At 44.7% G+C, this 19281-nt stretch overlaps 1 protein-coding gene across 6 annotated transcripts in view; it reads right to left on the reverse strand.

Moving 5' to 3' along the window:
- Nucleotides 1–19281, reverse strand: part of KIF4A (kinesin family member 4A) — a 175038-nt gene that overhangs the window by 53863 nt on the left and 101894 nt on the right. For all 6 annotated transcript variants that reach the window (XM_023764470.1, XM_023764481.1, XM_023764474.1 and 3 more), the window contains 4 exons: nt 17965–18023; nt 17745–17850; nt 5165–5221; nt 3750–3935 (listed from right to left, as the gene is read on the reverse strand). In XM_023764470.1, coding sequence (XP_023620238.1) covers nt 3750–3935; nt 5165–5221; nt 17745–17850; nt 17965–18023 — 408 coding nt within the window. The remainder of the gene's footprint in view (nt 1–3749; nt 3936–5164; nt 5222–17744; nt 17851–17964; nt 18024–19281) is intronic.

Raw genomic sequence — 19281 nt, forward strand, 5'->3', positions numbered from 1 at the left:
CACAGCAATGGTTTCATTAATATATAGAATCTAAAAACAAAACAAATAACAGATCCATGGAAACAGACCAAAGGGATGGTTATTAGAAGGGGTGGTGGTGAGATGCATAAATAGGGGAAGGGGATAGAGTCAATAATATTGTGACAAGTTTACACAGTGAAAAATGATTACTTAGAACTAATGGGGTGATCACACTGTAGGCTGTAAAAATGTCAAATCACCGTGCTGTACACATGAAATCTAATATTGTATACCAACTATCTACACTAATAAAAGAGAAACATGCAAATTGGTGTCACTCCGCTACCCTTCCCATTGGCTAATCAGGGCGATATGCAAATTAACTGTCAGCCAAGATAGCGGCCGGCAGCCAGGCAGCTTGAAGCTAACAGGAGGCTTGCTTGCTTCAGTGACGGAGGAAGCCAATGTTCCCCGCCTGTGGCTGCCGGCCTCTGAGCTTGCAGTTTGAAACATTGTTACAAATGTAGAAGCTAAACAAAACCCCAGAATCCTGCTTTCAGCCAGCTGGGATCTCAGAGGTGGAGTTGAAACAGTGTTTCGATTATAGAACCCAAACAAACCAGATACCTGCTTTCAGCAGCTGAGGCCTAAGAGTTGGAGCCAAGCCTCAGAGCTAAAGCTGGCCCAGAATAAAAAAAAAAAAGAAAAAAAGGAGCAGTTGGGAGCTTCAGTCACCCGCCAGCCTGAAAACAGCCCTCAGCCCCTCACCCAGACTGGCCAGGCACCCCAGTGGGGACCCCCACCCTGAAGGGGGTGTGACCAGCTGCAAACAGCCATCATCCCCTCATCCAGGCTGGCCAGGCACCCCAGTGGGGACCCCCACCCTGATCCAGGACACCCTTCAGGGCAAACCAGCCGGCCCCCACCCGTGCACCAGGCCTCTATCCTATATAGTAAAAGGGTAATATGCCTCCCAGCACCGGGATCAACGGAGCCGCGAGGCCTCCCGGCACCGGGATCAGCGTGACAGGGGGCAGCGCCCAAACCCCCTGATCGCTGTGCGGCTCTGTGTGTGACAAGGGGCGGGGCCACAACCTCCCTATCCACCCTGCTCTGTTCGTGACAGGGGAAGGCGCCCCAACCCCCTCATCAGCCCTGCTCTGTGCCTGATAGGGGGGAGCTCCCCAACCCCCTGACCGCCATGCGGCTCTGTGACAGGGTGCGGTGCCCCAACCCCCTGATCGGCCCTGCTCTGTGTGTTACAGGGTGCGGCGCCCCAACCCCCTGATCGGCCCTGCTCTGTGTGTGACAGGGTGCGGCGCCCCAACCCCCTGATCCACCTTGCCCTGAGTGTGACAGGGGGCGGTGCCCCAACTCCCCAATCGGCCCTACCCTGAGCGTGACTGAGGGTGGCATCGCAACCTCCCGATCTGCTCTGCTCTGAGCCCGACCAGGGGCTGCACCTAGGGATTGGGCCTGCCCTCTGCCACCCAGGAGCAGGCCTAAGCCAGCAGGTCGTTATCTCCCGAGGGGTCCCAGACTGCGAGAGGGCACAGGCCGGGCTGAGGGACCTCACCTCCCCCACGAGTGCACAAATTTTTGTGCACCGGGCCTCTAGTCCTATATAATAAAGAGGTAATATGCATATTGACCATCACTCCAACACAGAAGATGGCCGCCCCATGTGGACACAAGATGGCCGGCAGGGGAGGGCAGTTGGGGACAATTAGGCCAGCAGAAGAGGGCAGTTGGGAGGGACCAGGCCTGCAGGGGTGGGCAGTTGGGGGTGACCAGGCCAGCAGGGGAGGGCAGTTAGGGGTGACCAGGCTGGCAAGGGAGGGCAGTTAGGGGTGACCGGGCCAGCAGGGGAGGGCAGTTGGGGGTGACCAGGCTGGCAGGTGAGTGTTTAGGGCAGTGATGGCGAACCTTTTGAGCTCGGCGTGTCAGCATTTTGAAAAACCCTAACTTAACTCTGGTGCCATGTCACATATAGACATTTTTTGATATTTGCAACCATAGTAAAACAAAGACTTATATTTTTGATATTTATTTTATATATTTAAATGCCATTTAACAAAGAAAAATCAACCAAAAAAAATGAGTTCGCGTGTCACCTGACACGCATGTCATAGGTTCGCCATCACTGGTTTAGGGGCGTGATCACGCTGGCAGCCAGAAGTGGTTAGGTGCAATCAGGCAGGCAGGCAGGCAAGCGATTGGGAGAGGGATGTGAGAGGGATGTCCGACTGCCCGTTTAGGCCCGATCTCACCTAAACCGGGATTGGACATCCCTCAAGGGGTCCCAGATTGGAGAGGGTGCAGGCTGGGCTGAGGGACACCCCCCCTCCCCATGCATGAATTTCGTGTACCAGGCCTCTAGTACTTAAATAAAAAAAATAAATAAATAAAATGATATTATTAACTCCAGGATACACAAAAAGCTATACAAGAAAGGAAATGGAATCATATTATACTATGTGACTCAGCTGTAAAACATTTACATAATCATAAAAATGTAAATATTAACTATTCATTTAATCGAACACTGTGATATAATCATTTTTATTTATTTCTTTTTTATACTGGTATATAATCATCTTTAAAGACAGAGGTGAGGCAGTGTGCATGGGTGGCTGTATAATAAAAAGGAAATAAAACCTCTATTGGCAACTCAGTTATTACTTTGGAAGCATCATCTACCCTAGGGGTAAAAAGTGGCAAAAATCACTTAGTGAAAACATTTTTTTTGTTTTTACTCTGAAAAATTAGGGGAAATGGTGGTAGAAATGCATTAGTGTCACAGGGATTTCTTCATACTAGCATATAGGACTTTGGGGTTATAGTTGGATGGGAAAACAATGTACCCTTTCCCCTACCAGCCCTGTTAACATCCCTTTGTGGATGGGAAACACTGGGCTACAAGGAAAAATAAGGTCTGGAGCAAGGGTGACCTTGTGGATAACCTGAAAGCCAAGACTTTTCTTTAAGTAAAGATAAATCCTCTTAATTAACAAGAGCCACTTAAAACTACCACTAGGATAAACAAGTTCAGCCATTTGCCAAGTCATGTGATATCCACTACAAATCTCTTTATAATTGACACTCTGAGACCCTGTACCATTCTCAGAACCCCAGCATAGTTATTAGAACACAATTTCTCCAAGCAGGGACCAATTCTATTATAACATTATCAAACTACTAGAGGCCTGGTGCACGTATTCTTGCACCGGTGGGGTCCCTCGGCCTGGCCTGCGCCTCTCGCAATCCAGGACCCCTTGAGGGATGTTGGAGAGTCAGTTTCAGCCTTATTTCCACAGGCCAGGCTGAGGGACCCCACCGGTGCACGAATCCATGCACCGGGCCTCTAGTATGTATATAAGATCTTTGGTTAATCTCTTCCCATACTCTCCCCTCCCCCCTTCCCTCTGAGAAGGAAGGAAGTTCCATGTTTCCATGCCTGTGGTTTCTCCTCCTGCACTGAGTGTCTACGCCCTGGTGGTCAGTGCGCATCATAGCTACTGGACAGTTGGCTGGTGGGCCGGTTGCTTAGGCTTTTATATATATAGATTTATTAAAACCTATTGTAGAAGGTATTAGATTAAGTAAAACAAAATCACAGGTTCCCTACCCTGAATGTATTCTTTTCTTTAACCAATAGTATAACTCCAGTTGTACTACACACATTATGTTGTCTTTGTCATCATCAAAAACAGTGGGCCTGTTTTCTTCGCTTACAATTCAAGAGAGATGGTAGACATTAACAAATGCTGTTCTAGTAAAGATTTTACCTGGTACTGGAACTGAATTGGCTGTAACTGGCTGCCATCCTGAGTCATCTTCCTGGCTAGGGCCTCTTTCCGTGCAAGGGCTTTATTCAACTCAACCAGCTCCTTAGACATCTGAGCTTGACGGAGAACATGTTGAGTGGTGAATCCATCAGAAGATCTACTTGTTGGTAGACAGGTTTCCACTTGCTGGAAAAGATCAGGATAATGATTTGTAAGAGAAACAAGCAATTGGAGTTCCTTAGACACTACTTCATTAAGTCTCACAGCCATTTCTCCATTACCAGTACCTTTGATCTTTTAAAACTCTGGCATCTCATACATTCACTTTAAATATCTGAAATAAATTGAGCTAGCTTATTTCCCTGCTCTCACAAGCATTTTATTTCTTATATCCTTTAACTGACTCTTTTAGAGCGAACTAAGTTTCTTATTCTTTTCTTTTTCTTTTTTTAATCCTCACCCAAGGATATTTTTTATTGATTTTTTAGAGAGAGATGAAGGGAAAGAGAGAGAGAAAAAAACACATTGATGTGAGAGAGAAACATCAATCATTTGCCTTCTGAATGTGCCCCAATTGGGGATTGAACCTGCAACCTTTTGGTTCACAGCACAACACTTCAACCAACACCCGGCAATGGCTCTTGATCTTTTTTTTTTTTTTTTATTAATCAGGCCAACACTTCTCACTTTTACCTCATTCTAAGGGTTCCTTAGAGGAGAGAAGGCTCTGGAAATAGGACTTTAGGAATGGTGGAAAAGGAGAAGAGGTTTCATTTATTCTCAAAAAGCTGACCTCTGGCACCTGATTTATCTCCCATCTGTCTTCTTTCAGAATATGAAAATTACCATTATGTATTGGCTTTAGGGAGAAAAAGCTCTCTCAAGTAAATCATTGTCCAGTCTTTCATTTTGACTTTGCTCTATAACCTTTAGCCAACATCTAATGTATTTTATCTGTTCCTGCAACTTGAATACTCAAAATGTTTTGGTTCCTTTAGCTTTTAACCATCCCATATATAGGAAAGTATGCTGAGAAAAAAATTCTCTTCCATTTCTTCTCTAATGCTTTTGTGACCTTGCCATGATTTCCTAATTTCTTCCCTTCCTCATTTTAACTTGCTAGATAGTTGATGCAGAATACTAGCACCTAATAAGAAATCAGTAAGCCAGTCTGAAAATATAGAAAATGACATACCTGAGAAGCCTTGCCACCCATTACCAGTTAATGTTAGAGATAGAGCCTATCTGAATTAGAAATTTTACAAAGCTGAGATTTATATTCAAGATTTCTGGATTTCCAAGGCATTCTATGGAGGATGGCAGCAATCAGGAATTCTCTTTCTCAGCTGAGTGATAAATTATAGGCAATGGCACAGTTAAAGCTCCTTGTTCTACACAAGGGGCCAATTACTTACAGCTTCTGGATCCACTCCAGCATCAATGTCTGCAGCCATGCAAGCAACAGTTTCATCCTGCAATGACAAATGATGTCTCATTTTAGGAAAAAGATTCTGAAGTGAAGCTTACTAGTGGATTTTGTACTGGTTATTTAATTTTTTTTCAAGTGTATACAGAGACCATTTAAGGTGCTGAACACTTCTGTAGTCACATATACTCCAACAGCCACATGTTTCCATTTCTCACCTCTCAAGAGATTGTCTTCTTTAAAAAGCTCAATTGTGCAGTCTATGTAAAAAATAGGGTCATGTGGCAACTTACATACAGGGTGGGGCAAAAATAGGCTTACTGTTGTGAGTGCATGAAATAAAGTTTACTCTTGTATTATTATTTATTAACTAGAGGCCTGATGCATGAAATTCGTGCATGGGTAGGGTCCCTAGGCCTGGCCAGTGATCAGGGAGGATCTGTGGGGTGACTGGTGGGGCGATTGGGGGACCCCACTGGCACCCGCCTTGGCTGGCCTGGCACCGTCTGCTTGCCTGCGCCCCCCCCCCCCCGTCGCCACTACGGGTCACTCCCCTCTGCGGGGCGACTGGCAGGGTGGTCAGGGGGCCCCCGCTGGCACCCACTTTGGCTGGTCTTGGGCCTGTGGGCTGGGAGCAGCTCCTGTGTTGTCTTCTCCCTGGTGGTCAGTGTGCATCATAGCGACTGATTGTTCCATTGGTGGTTCCACCATTCGGTCAGTTTGCATATTAGGCTTTTATTATATAGGACTAGAGGCCCGGTGCACAAAAATTTGTGCACTGGGGGGGGGTCCCTCAGCCCGGCCTGTGCCCTCTTGCAGTCTGGGACCCCTTGGGAGATAACGACCTGCTGGCTTAGGCCTGCTTCCAGGTGGCAGAGGGCATGCCCAATCCCTAGGTGCAGCCCCTGGTCAGGCTCAGAGCAGGGCCGATTGGGGAGTTGGGGTGCTGCCCCGTCATGCACAGAGCAGGGCAGATCGGGAGGTTGCGATGCCACCCTCAGTAACCCTCAGGGTAGGGCCGATTGGGGGGTTGGGGCACCGCCCCCTGTCACACTCAAGGCAGGGTCGATGGGGAGGTTGAGGCGCCACCCCCTGTCATGCACAGAGCAGGGCTTATCAGGGGGTTGGGCGCCGCCCCCTGTCACGCACAGAGCAGGGCCCATCAGGGTGTTGGGGCTCCGTACCCTGTCACGCACAGAGCAGGGCCGATCAGGGGGTTGAGGAACTCCCCACTGTCACTCACAGAGTAGGGCCGATAGGGGAGTTGGGGCACCGCCCCCTGTCACACACAGAGCAGGGCCGATCAGGGGGTTGGTGTGCTGCACCCTGTCAAACACAGAGCCGCAGGGCGATCAGGGGATTGGGGAGCTCCCTCCTATCAGGCACAGAGCAGGGCAGATAGGGAGGTTGTGGCCCCGCCCCCTGTCACACACAGGGTCTTGGATCAGGGTGGGGGTCCCCACTGGGGTGCCTGGCCAGTCTGGGTGAGGGGCTGAGGGCTGTTTTCCGGAAGCGGGTGACTGAAGCTTCCAACCACTCCTTGTTTTCTTTTTTTTTTTTTTTTATTCTGGGCCAGCTTTAGTTCTGAGGCCTTGCCGCTGAAAACATCGATACAATGTTGCTAAAGCCTGGCTGAATGAAAGCCGCTTTCTGGGGTTTTGTTTAGCTTCTTATTTGCAACATAGTACATAGTTGCTTAGAGTTGCAACTCAGAGGCTGGCAAGTGAGGCGGGGAACGTTGGAGTCTTCCTTCACTGCAGCAAGCAAGCCTCATGTTCGCTTCCAGCTGCCTGGCTGCCGGCCGCCATCTTGGCTGACAGTTAATTTGCATATACTCACTGATTAGCCAATGAAAAGGGTAGCGGTCGTACGCTAATTACCATGTTTCTCTTTTATTAGTGTAGATTATTGCATTATTTTCCATACAAAAGACTGTAAACCTACTTTGCCCCACCCTGTATTTATTGCACCTCTCCTGCTTTCACAGGGCCAGAGTGAAAGACTTAACCATTCCAATAGGCCAAAGTTTAAGCTTTATAGACTACACCCTTTCTTCTTGTTTTAAAAAATTAAAAAAATATCCTTGTCAGAGGACATGTGGAGAGGGAGAAGGGAAAAGGGAGAGAGGGGGAGAAGGGGAGAGGGTGAGAGGGATACTGGTGTGAGAAACATCGACCAGCTGCCTTCTGTATGCTCCCCAACTGGGGAATGAATCTGCAACCCAGGCATGTGCCCTGACCGGGAATCAAATCAGCAACCTTTCTGTGTACAGGACGGCACTCAACCAACTGAGCCACTCTGGCTGGGCATCTTTTTATGTTTTTACCACTAAATCTACTTTATAATATACAGGTCTAGCCAGTCCTCATGGACACACCATCCTAAAAACAGACATATCAAATAAAGGCAATGCAGCAGAAGACTGATTAGAATAAATAATTATTTTTGATTTTTATTTTACAGTCAGTCAAGGTAACAAGAGATTACCCTACAAGGAAATAAATGCCATGGTAAATACCCCAGAAAAATGTGCCCATGAAGTCAAGACAAATATACTGTAGCCTCTGTCCCTCTTATACATCACAACTGCAGCTACTCGAGGTAGTGGAAGGAAAGAGTAGGCACTGATTCCCTCCAAGAGAAGGTCCAATTCCTTTTATGGGCATTGGAACACCACCTAGAAGGGAAATCTAAAACCACTTATTAGGATTAATTTGTTTATAGGTTATCACATGAGCAAGCTCAGTTCTGGTGAAATTCAGGGTTTATTTGGCATTGCAACATATGAATTACCATTACTGTGAAGTGATCCTGCAAAGCCCTAGGAAGAAAGAATTATTTTCAAGAAGTGACATGATTAAGGAGGTCATAGGTGAAATTGCTACTGGCTCAACAGCAAGGAAAGAATTTAGGGTTAGCACATGGAGTCTTAGCACCAGCCCAGTGAAACATTACATAGTTGTTGAAACTTAAATCTCAGTACCTTTAAGGTAAGGACTGAAATGGCCCTCAGTACGTGCTGTTTATAAAGCATTTTCCATATTCTGCCCAGTAATTCTCAACTAGTGAGACTCAAAGAGAATTCAAAGGAAGCTCCAGTGTTCCTACATCCTGTTTCATCATGATATACAATACTAGCAATTCTTTAAGAGCAAGAAATACTAAATCAGTGGTTCTGAACCTTCTGGCCCTTTAAATACAGTTCCTCATGTTGTCACCGAACCATAAAATTATTTTCGGTGCTACTTCCTAACTGTAATGTTGCTACTGTTATGAATCGTAATGTAAATATCTGATATGCAGGATGGTCTTAGGCGACTCCTGTGAAAGGGTCGTTCGACCGCCAAAGGGGTCGCGACCCACAGGTTGAGAACCGCTGCTCTAAATCCTTCTTATAAAAAAAAAGAATAGTTACCTCTTTCTCTCTCCCATATTCTAAATTTCAGTAAAAAGACTAGTTATAGGCCTAGTCTAGATTAGTAGGGCCTAGAACACTGGCTTTTGGAGACTTTTTCTAGTACCTTCCAGAAGTTCAGGAATCAAAGTAGATTTGTTACTGTTGATTTACTTTGTGGCCCAATGAAATTTTACAATGTTAAGGTTTAAGCTTTGGTGACATGTTCTACATGAACATGGCAGGTTTCTGCCTTCATAATCCTAAATATGTAAAAACTAGAGGCCCGGTGCATGAAATTCATGTGGGGGGTGGGGGGCGGTGTCCCTCAGCCTAGCCTGCACCCTCTCTAATCTGAGACCCCTCGGGGGATGTCCGACATTCCTCTCACAATCCGGGACCTCTGGCTCCAACCACTTGCCTGCCTGATTGCCCCTAACCACTTCTGCCTGCCAGCCTGATCACCCCGTAACCACTCCCCTGCCAGCCTGATCGATGCCCAACTGTTCCCCTGCCAGCCCGATCGCCCCCAACTGCCCTCCCCTGCTGGCCCAGTCACCCACAACTGCCCTCCCCTGCCGGCCTGATCGCCCACAACTGCCCTCCCCTGCTGGCCATCTTGTGATGACATGGACACAGCCATCTTGTGACCATATGGGGGCAGCCATCTTGTGCAAGGGTGTGACGGTCAATTTACATATTACCTCTTTATTATATAGGATATGTAATAAATATGAAAAGTAAAATTTATTTCAGTCTAACAGCCTCTTCTCCTTCATTCTAAGGCTACAACTGAGAACCTTTTGTAAGCTAAAAAGATATGATTTGCTGAAGGTGATGATCTGGTGAATAAGGCTCAGGTTCAGTGAGATACATTAACCAGCAATACCCTCCCAAATGAAATCTGTGTTTGTAGGTTGTAGGCAATACCATTACTGGGCATTGAAAATGCGTTTTATGGAAGTAGTCTTGAAGTAGGGGATAAAAACAAAAACATTGATTTTGTTGAAAGGAATGCATGAATTTCCTTACAGGTAACTACAACAAGGTTTATTTGAATTATATTTTAAAGAAATAAATGGGTGCAATTTAGCATTTAAAGTCCCAGGAAAAAGATCTGAGAACAATGGCTGCCTTCATAACTGAAAAGGGGGTGTTCACCCATTACTTAAAATAAAAATAGTTTTAATTCAGAATGAAGGGCACACTTACATTTGAAACATTTTTGCTTTCACTGTAGTGTGTTTAAATAAAAGCCAAAGGACACATTGTTGCATATTTCCAAAAACAAAAATATAGCTGGGAGAGTCTCCAAAGAATAGATATGGAGAACTCTGATTTAAGAGTCCAACAGGAGCCATGGGTAAAAAGGGTTTATTCTGCCTGTGACAGTGGATGGAAGCCAGGGACTTTATCAGCTTGTGGCAATCTTTAGCACCCTCCTCCTTTGTGTACCAAATGAATTTCAGTGGTAGACACAGTGACTCTACAGAGTTCTTCTGAGCCAGCCCCCATTAGCAACTTCCTCTATAGGCATGCCAGGCACCAGTCATATTGCCAGATCCTCACTGAGGCTATGCCTTCTCTTCTTCTTTTTAAAAAAACATGTTTTTATTGATTTTAGAGAGAGAAGAAGGAGAGGGATAGAGAGACAGAAACATTGATTGGCTGCCTCCTGCACACCCTCTACTGGGGATTGAGCCTGAAACTCAGGCATATGCCCTGACCAGGAATGGAACCAGTGACCTCTTGATTCACGGGTCGACAATTAACCACTGGGCAACACTGGCTGGGCTATTCCTTCTCTTATCTTGGTTCCATGGGTTTCCCTTTTCACCTTTCCTATGTGACTCAAAGACCCAGAAATGAGGTGGTGTGGCCATAAACAATGGTGCCCTGGATCACTCTTTTCTGATCTTATAAGCTTTGGCTCCAGTAGGGTTCTTCAGCCTAGATTACTTTAATTCTGAGGCACCTCATACGAGGTTTTCATACATTAGATGTTCCAGCTATAGTTAAGTGGAATTACAGATTGAAATAACCTTGTGATAGCTATTCTCTGGCGTGTACTCTATACTTCAGCCACACCATTGTGTTCTTACCATGTTCTAAATTTATATACCTTTGTTTTTGCATATGCCTTTTCCTCTCTATAGATGGTCCTTTCTCCTTTGTGTGGGTGGCAATCTCATTCATTTTTGAGGACCCAGTTTCTACTGTGCTGCCTTCCTGAGTTTTCTAGGTAGTTAATCACCCCTTCCTTTGTGCTCCCAACGCACTTTGCTCATATTGCTAATGTAAGAGGATTAAAACACATGAGACTGGGTTCCTAGTTTTCCCTTGCCTCCTTTCCCTTTCCACCTTCAGTGCCACCTGTGAACCTGGCCCAACTGACAAAGTAGAAGGCTTGAAGAATAATTGTTGAAAGTAATTGAATAGTTATCAGGATGGGACTGCACTGGCATTCTTGAGCAAAAGCCAGGAAAACTCTAATAGCCTTCACCCAAAAGTTTCACAGCAATTAATAACAAAAACTGCTATCTGAGCCCAAATCCAGGTAAGTACCCAAGTCAAAGTAGGATTGGAGTATGGTAGGCACTCCCTGATTGCATCAGCTGAATAATACCTTTAACTGCTATTGAGTCACTGAAATTATTTTCTTTTCCTATTAATACATACTTTGCAAAGGTACACAACTAGTGAGTGGCAGAATTGGCTTTAAACCAGGGTCTGTCTGGCTCTGGAGCCCAGGTTCTCAATTACTATGGCCTGTTTGTTAGATAAATGAACTGTCATCCTGAACTGCTCCTGACAGTTTTGTATAGTATCATTTATTATGAAACACTTTCTAGTCTTTTGGGAGTTTAGTCATTTAATTTCTTGGAACTGGCTACCCTAACCCTTCTCCCCAGAATACTATAAGGTACTTTTTCCAGTGACTCTTTAGAGCAAAATATAGGTGTGGATGATTTTGTAATACCATTTTGACAACTCTAAAAAACACTGGGCAAGACCTTGGGTGGAGAATCACTATTCTGATAAAATTAAAACCTCTGCCCAAGAGCTAGGAATTACCACCAGGCATTTACATACACATTACTGCTTTAGAATAATAAATAAGAGGGTATAGATGGAACAAAGCCAACCATAACCCCTTAACCAACCATGACCCCTTAATGTAATATGATTTCAACTTTTAAGAAGTATATATGCCTAAGTACTAAGAGAAGCAAGGCTATAAATATTTAAGAATTTTTCTTCTGGGAAAAACAACAAATAACCACACCCTCCAAAAAACCCACTCACAACTATCATAATAGTTCTAAAAATAAAACAATGGGAACTTATAGCAGAATGATGATTCAAACTAATTTATGACTGCTTATAAAAAAGAGCTATAGTATCCTGGTTATTATAAGCTATTTGCCAGAAACCAGCTTATGTAAGATTGGGGTATGGTACAGGGCCTCTTAACTAAGTTAGCCTACACTGAAAGGGAAGCAAATCAATGACTGCTGCTCATGCTACCTGGCAATTTCACACTGCATAGATATGGGGGGGTGGTGCAAAAGTAGGTTTACAGTTTCCATATGGAAAATGATAAAATAATAAGTAAATAATAATACAAGAATAAAATGTGCTTTACTCACAACTGTAAGTTTGCTGTTGCCTCACTCTGTATGTTGTTGCTCCAGTATTTGATTAATGTATTATTGTGTATGTAACCTAAGGGTGTTTAATTTAACAAATTCATAGATCATATTCAATGATCCACAATATCTGTCCTCAAACAGCTCACACTCTAGTTGTTTCAGCAAAAGGTACAGAGTTAGACATGTTTAATACAACAAGAGAAACAAATGAGGACTTCTGGTTAAGATGGTGGCGTAGATAAATGCAGTACTGGCCTCTTTCCACAACCACATATAAATTAGAACTAAAGCCTGGTTGGTGTTGCTCAGTGGTTGAGCATCAACCCATGAACCAGGAGGTCACGGTTTGATTCCCGGTCAGAGCACATGCCCAGGTTGCAGGCTGGATCCCCAGTGGGGGGCATGCAGGAGGCAGCCAATCAAATGATACTCTCTCATCATTAATGTTTTTATCTCTTTCTCTCCCTTCCTCTTTGAAATCAATAAAAAATTACAACTAAACTACAGAACAACAGTCATTAAGAACCACCTGGCTCTCCCTCCAGTGAGCTCCCTACACCCCCCTCCCTAAACCCTTAAATAAAAAATAAAAAAGAACCACCTGAAGTCTAGCCACTGGATGAGGAAGCCACATTTAGACTGGTAGGAGGGAGGAGACGCATAAGAGGCTGATCCCACGCCTGCATGTAGCAGATAAAAATTGGGAGGGAAATCTTGGATGCAGAGGTCCCCCATGAGGAGCTAGGAGCCCAGCCCCATACCAGGCCCTCTAGACCAAGGTTCCAGTGCCAGGAAGATAAGTACCGATAACTTCTGGCTGTGAAAAGCGCAGGGATTGAGGCTGAGACGGAGGGCTACTGGAGTCCCTGGCAATTCCTCTTAAAGGGCCCATGCACAAACTTACTCAGTCTCACACTCTCTGAGCTCCAACACTGGGACAGCAGCTTGAAAGGCTCCAGGAACTGAACTGTCCAGTGAGGGGTGGAAGGGCAGCTTTCTTCCAGACAGAAGTGCAGGCAGAGGCCACTGTTCCCTTCCTGATCCTTCTCCACACAGAGTCAGGAGGCGGGTGCCATCAACCTGGCTAATACTGTTTGCCCAGCCCTGTTGATGCTCTGAGACTCTGACCCACACAAGTTGCAGGCTCTCCCAAGCTGCTTCTAGTGGCTTTTCCATACAAATGGCCTGTCGTGGCTCATGCTGCGGACTTTTCGAAAATCTCTCAAAGGACCACAAACCCCAAACAAGCAGTTAGTGTGTCCCTACCTATTGCTTAGTGGACTGAGGCACCACACTAGCAGCAGCCAGCCTTGGTTCATAGCTTGGCCTCTCCTAGGCACTTCCAAGTCCAGCACAAGTACCAGCCAACTGTAGATTTCCCTGTAGCTCATGCCAGGTGGCCCCAGGAAGAACACAGGTGGCAGCTGATCTTGGCCTACACTTCCCAGAAGGCTTCAGAGCCGGCATACCCAGTGGACAGTTTCAGACCATGCTGGAGCACCAGCCAATTATCTCCATGAGTGACACACTCAAGAGGCAAACTCATTGGGAACAAGAGATATGCTGAAGCGAGTCCTGCTGAAGCTACCTGTGGTTTGCCCTTGCACAGCAGCTCCTCTGTTGTAGTCTTGGGTAGTCCTTGCAGCCAATTAGCCTTGGAGTAAATCCTTCCCATTGAGATGCCAGCAGCAATCAAGGCTCAACAAAACAGGAATGTGCACACAGTCACACTGGGGGCACACCTTAATCAGCCTGCTTGGGTGACTGGAGATGCTGCACCACTGGGCCCTACAGGACACCTACTATATAAAGCTACTCTACCAAGCCTGGGAGACACAGCAGTTCTACCTAATACATAGAAACAAACACTGGGAGGCAGACAAAATAAGAAGACAAAGAAATATGTCCCAAATGAAAGAACAGAACAGAACTCCAGAAAAAGAACTAAAATGGAGATGAGCAATTTACCAGATGCAGAGTTCAAAATACTGGTTTTAAGGATGCTTAATGAACTTAGAGGAATATTAGATGAACTTAGGAAGAAGAACCTTAAGAGAAAGATAGAAAACTTAAAAAAGAACCAGTCAGAAATGAAGAATACACTAATATGAAGAATTCATTACAGGGAATCAACAGTGGGGTAGATGAAAGAGAGGATCAAATCAGAGATTTGGAAGATAAGGGAGCAGAAAACACCCAATCAGAACCGGGAAAAAAAAAAGAATCCAAACAAAATAAGGATAGTTTAAAGAGCCTCTAGAACTTCAAGCGTACCAATATTCACATCATGGGGGTACCAGAAGTAGAAGAGAAAGCGCATGAAATTAAAAACCTATGTGTGAAAAAATAACAACAGAAAGCTTCCCTAATCTGGTGAAGGAAACAGACACACTAAACCCGGAAGCCCAGAGAATCCCAAACAAGGTGAACCCAAAGAGGCCTACACCAAGACACATCATAATAAAAATGCCAAAGGTTAAAGACAAAGAGAGAATCTTAAAAGCAGCAAGAGAAAAGCAGCTAGTTACCTTCAAGTCATCTCCCATAAGATTGTCAGAGGATTTCTCAACAAAAACTTTGCAGGTCAGAAGGGAGTAGCAAGAAATATTCAAAGGGATGAAAAGCAAGGATCTCCAACCAAGATTACTCTACCCTGCAAAGTTATCATTTAAAATTAAAGGACAGATAAAGAGCTTACCAGACAAGAAAAAGCTAAAGGATTCATCACCACCAAACCAATATTATAGAAATGTTAAAGGTACTTTAAGAAGGAAAAAAAAAGAGATAAAAATATGAATAATGAAATGGCAATAAATATATATATCAAAAATTACTTTAAAGGACACATGTAATACCTTAATCAATAAATAAAAAAAGGTAGGGGGGGTTAGAGAGCAACCAAAGGACTTATATGCATGCATATTAGCATAACCATGGACACAGACACTGGGGAGGTGGGGGCTTGCCTGGGGTGGGATCGGCTGGGGGGAGGTAAATTGGAGGAAAAGGAGACATATGTAAAACTTTAGACAATAAAATAAAAATAAGTTTAAAAAATAATAAAGTTAAAAATAAAAAAATAAAAAAAATTACTTTAACTGCAAATGGATTAAATTCTCCAATATAAAGATAGGATGGCTCAATGGATAACCAAAACCCTTACATATGCTGCCTACAAGAAACTCACTTCAGATTGAAAGATACACACAGACTGAAAGTAAAGAAATGGAAAAAGATACTTCATAAAAATGGAAACAAACAAGAAAACACTGGGGAAGCACTGCATACCAGACAAATTAGACTCTAAAACAGAGAGACAATGAAGTACCCAGTAACTCTACTTCTGTGTATTTATCTGAAGACACCAAAACACTCAGTCAAAAAGACATATGCATCCATGTTTGTTGTATTATCTACAACTTGAGGCTCGATGCACGAAATTCGTGCAAGGGGCTTGGCCCCAGATCAAAAATTACTTTAAAGGACACATGTAATACCTTAATCAATAAATAAAAAAAGGTAGGGGGGGTTAGAGAGCAACCAAAGGACTTATATGCATGCATATTAGCATAACCATGGACACAGACACTGGGGAGGTGGGGGCTTGCCTGGGGTGGGATCGGCTGGGGGGAGGTAAATTGGAGGAAAAGGAGACATATGTAAAACTTTAGACAATAAAATAAAAATAAGTTTAAAAAATAATAAAGTTAAAAATAAAAAAATAAAAAAAATTACTTTAACTGCAAATGGATTAAATTCTCCAATATAAAGATAGAATGGCTCTAGAGCAATGGTTCTCAACCTTCCTAATGCCGAGGCCCTTTAATACAGTTCCTCATGTTGTGGTGACCCCCAATTTCATTGTTACAAATTGAACATAATTAAAGCATAGTGATTAATCACAAAACAATGTGTAATTATATGTGTTTTCCAATTGTCTTAGGTGACCCCTGTGAAAGGGTCATTTGACCCCCAAAGGGTCGTGACCCACAGGTTGAGAACCGCTGCTCTAGAGGGTATTGTACCAAGTGAAAAAAGTAACACAGAGAAAGACAAATGCCATATGATTTCACTTATATGTGGAACCTAAAAAGAAAATAAACAAGCAGAACAGAAACAGACTCAGATAAAGGCTTTATCTCTCTACCTCCCTTCTTCTCTCTCTTAAAAAAAAAACCCCCAGAAAACCCAAAACACTCGAGGAACCAAGATGGCAGTGTAGGTAAATGCCTGTACTTGCTGTCTCCCACAACCACATCAAAATTACAACTAAAATTTAAAAAAATCATTCAGTAATGCCTGAGAGTTGGCTGAATGTAAGTCCTACAACTAGAGAAGTAAAGAAGTGCGTTGAGACTAGTAAGAGGGGAAGAGGCATGGAATGGGCTCGACTGGCACCCACGTGGGCTATTTTTGTAATCTAGAGGGAGATCGTCTATGCAGAGGTGTCCCAGCCTCACACCAGCCCCGTAGCCCAAAATTCCAGAGCTGGGAAGACCAGTGGGGATAACTACCAGCTGTAAAAACCAGCAGGAATTAGGGCTCAGGGACATGGAGGCTGCTGGAGATCCAGGTGTACCTTTGTTGTTTTTTTCATTTGAACATATTTTTATTGCTTTCAGAGAGGAAGGGAGGGGGAAAGAGATATAGAAACATCAATGATGAGATAGCAACATCATTGATTTGCTGCCTTGTGCATGTTCCCCACTGGGGATTGAGCCCCCAACACAGGCATGTGCCCTGACCAGAAATCGAACCGTAATCTCCTGGTTCATAGGTTGATGCACAACCACTGAGCCACACCAGCTGGGCCCAGGTGTTCCTTTTAAAAAGCTGGCACATGAACTGAACTTACAAGGTCCTACTTCCTTTGAGCTCCAGCTCCAGGGTGAGGCTCTGGGGGACCCAGACACATAAGAGGAGGAACTGGACTATTCAGCATCAGGGCAGAAACTTGGGGTCAGCTTTCTCTCAGAGGTGCTCACAGGGGTCATTGTTCACGTGGGGCTGACTGGCAGCCATATCTGCTTGCTCCACCCTGGGGATTCCCTAAGACCCCACCCCATCCAATTTGCAGCCCCACCCAACCTGTGAGCAGTGACTTTTGCATATGAATGGCCTGTCCTTGCTCAGGCTTCAGGCTTTGCTAAAATCTCTCAAACAAGCTACAGCTCGGTCAGCATGCCCCAAATCTATCAATAAAAGGCCTAAGACCCAGCACTAGCATGAGCCTGCCTTGCTTAACAGTCCAGCCTCACCTGGGCACCTCCAAGCTTAATACAAATAGCTCATGCAGGGTGGCTCTAGGCAGTGGCTGACTTTGCACCTTCTATGTGGTGTCAGATGGTTATTAGATTTATCAGGGTTATCATTTTGTAAGTTCTATAGATGTCTAATCACTGGGTTGTACACCTGAAACCAATATTATATTGTATGTCAACTGTAATTGAAAAATGAAAAAATAAAAAGAGAGAAACAAAAAAAAACAATAGGACTGTTTATACTGTCCCTACTTGGCTTACCGATATCTGGTTAATCAGTTGCTGTAGGTTACAAATTTTCTCTACATTTTCTTTTAATTCCTGGTCTTCCAAATTTCCCACTAGCTTTTGAAGATCCACTTTACAGCTGAAAATTCAAGCAAAGGAACCCAAGAGTTAATCACACTGTCAAGGCCAGAGCATCTAAGATTACATATTATGTGCTATAAGGTCAGTAACAAATATCTGGTAAGAAACTTACGCTGCATGCTGCTTGAGTTCTTCTAGCTTGGCATTCATTTTTTCATTTGCTTGTTCTGTCTGTAACAAAGACCGAGGAGATCATCAGCGACAGTGCCTGATAGCCTCACTTAATTATGACTTCTCTCCTACTTCTATAGTTTAAAAGCCAGGTAGAGAGAAAACCAAGATGGCGGCATAGGTAAACACCGGAGATTGCTGCTTAGCACAACCACTTCAAGAATACAACTAAAAGACAGAATGGACATCATCCAGAACCACAGGAAGGCTGGCTGAGTGGAAATTCTACAACTAGAAGGAAAGAGAAAGGCATACCGAAACTCAGAGGAGCTGAGGTGCAGAAGTAAAGTACAGAGGTACGGAGGTGCATGCGGAGAGGGCTGGTGGCTGAGGACACGGTTGTCTTTTTCAATCGGTAGGGAGTCTCAAACTCTGAGCTCCAGTTCTGGGCGAGTCTCTGGGGACCCAGACTCATACGGGAGAAACTGGACTGTCTGGCATCGGTCGGAACTCGAGGGCAGCTTTCTCTCGGAGGTGCTTGCACCGATTGCTGGGACACTGAGAAGTGGGGCCTCTGAGGGCAGCCATAGCTGCTTGCTCCGCCCTGTTGATCCCCTGGGACCTCCGCCCTGCCCAAGCTGTGTGCTGGCTTTTACATATGAAAGGCCTGGCCCTTTGCAATCTGAAAATTACCAAAGAAACTTGCAGCTGGCCCAAGGCCCCAGGGCAACTTGCATTGCCTCACAGCTGAGCTCCTGCTGGGTAGCCTCAGGCAGAGGCTAGATTAGCACCTCCTTAGAGATCCAGGAGCCAGTGTGCCCGGTGGTCAGAGTGGGATCATCCAGATTTCAGCTCCTCGGATCCATAAAGGACACACTCAGGGGGAAGACTCAGTGACCACCAAAGTCCCACTGAAGCAAGTCTTGCCACGGAGGGGTGTTTCCAGCACAGAAGTTCTCCCACTGCAGACACAGCTGATTCTCACAGCCAACTGACCTGGAGGTCAATTCCTCCCAGTGATACCAACAACAATCAAGGCTTAACTACAACAAGACTGTGCACAAAGCCCATAAGGGGGTGCACCAAGAGTGTCCACCTCAGGTAATTGGGGAGGCTGAGACACTGGGCCCTATAGGACACCTAGCACAGAAAGCGACTCTATCAACACAGGGAAGCATAAAAAATGCGGAGACAAAGAAACAGGACACAAATTACAGAAATGGAGGAAAGCAAACTACTGGATATAGAGTTCAAAACCACACTTTTAAGGTTTTTCAAGAACTTTCGAGAAACTGCCGATAAATTTAGTAAGACCCTC

The sequence above is a fragment of the Myotis lucifugus genome, unplaced genomic scaffold (genome assembly GCF_000147115.1).
Source record: "Myotis lucifugus unplaced genomic scaffold, Myoluc2.0 scaffold_4, whole genome shotgun sequence".
NCBI classification, from domain to species: domain Eukaryota; kingdom Metazoa; phylum Chordata; class Mammalia; order Chiroptera; family Vespertilionidae; genus Myotis; species Myotis lucifugus.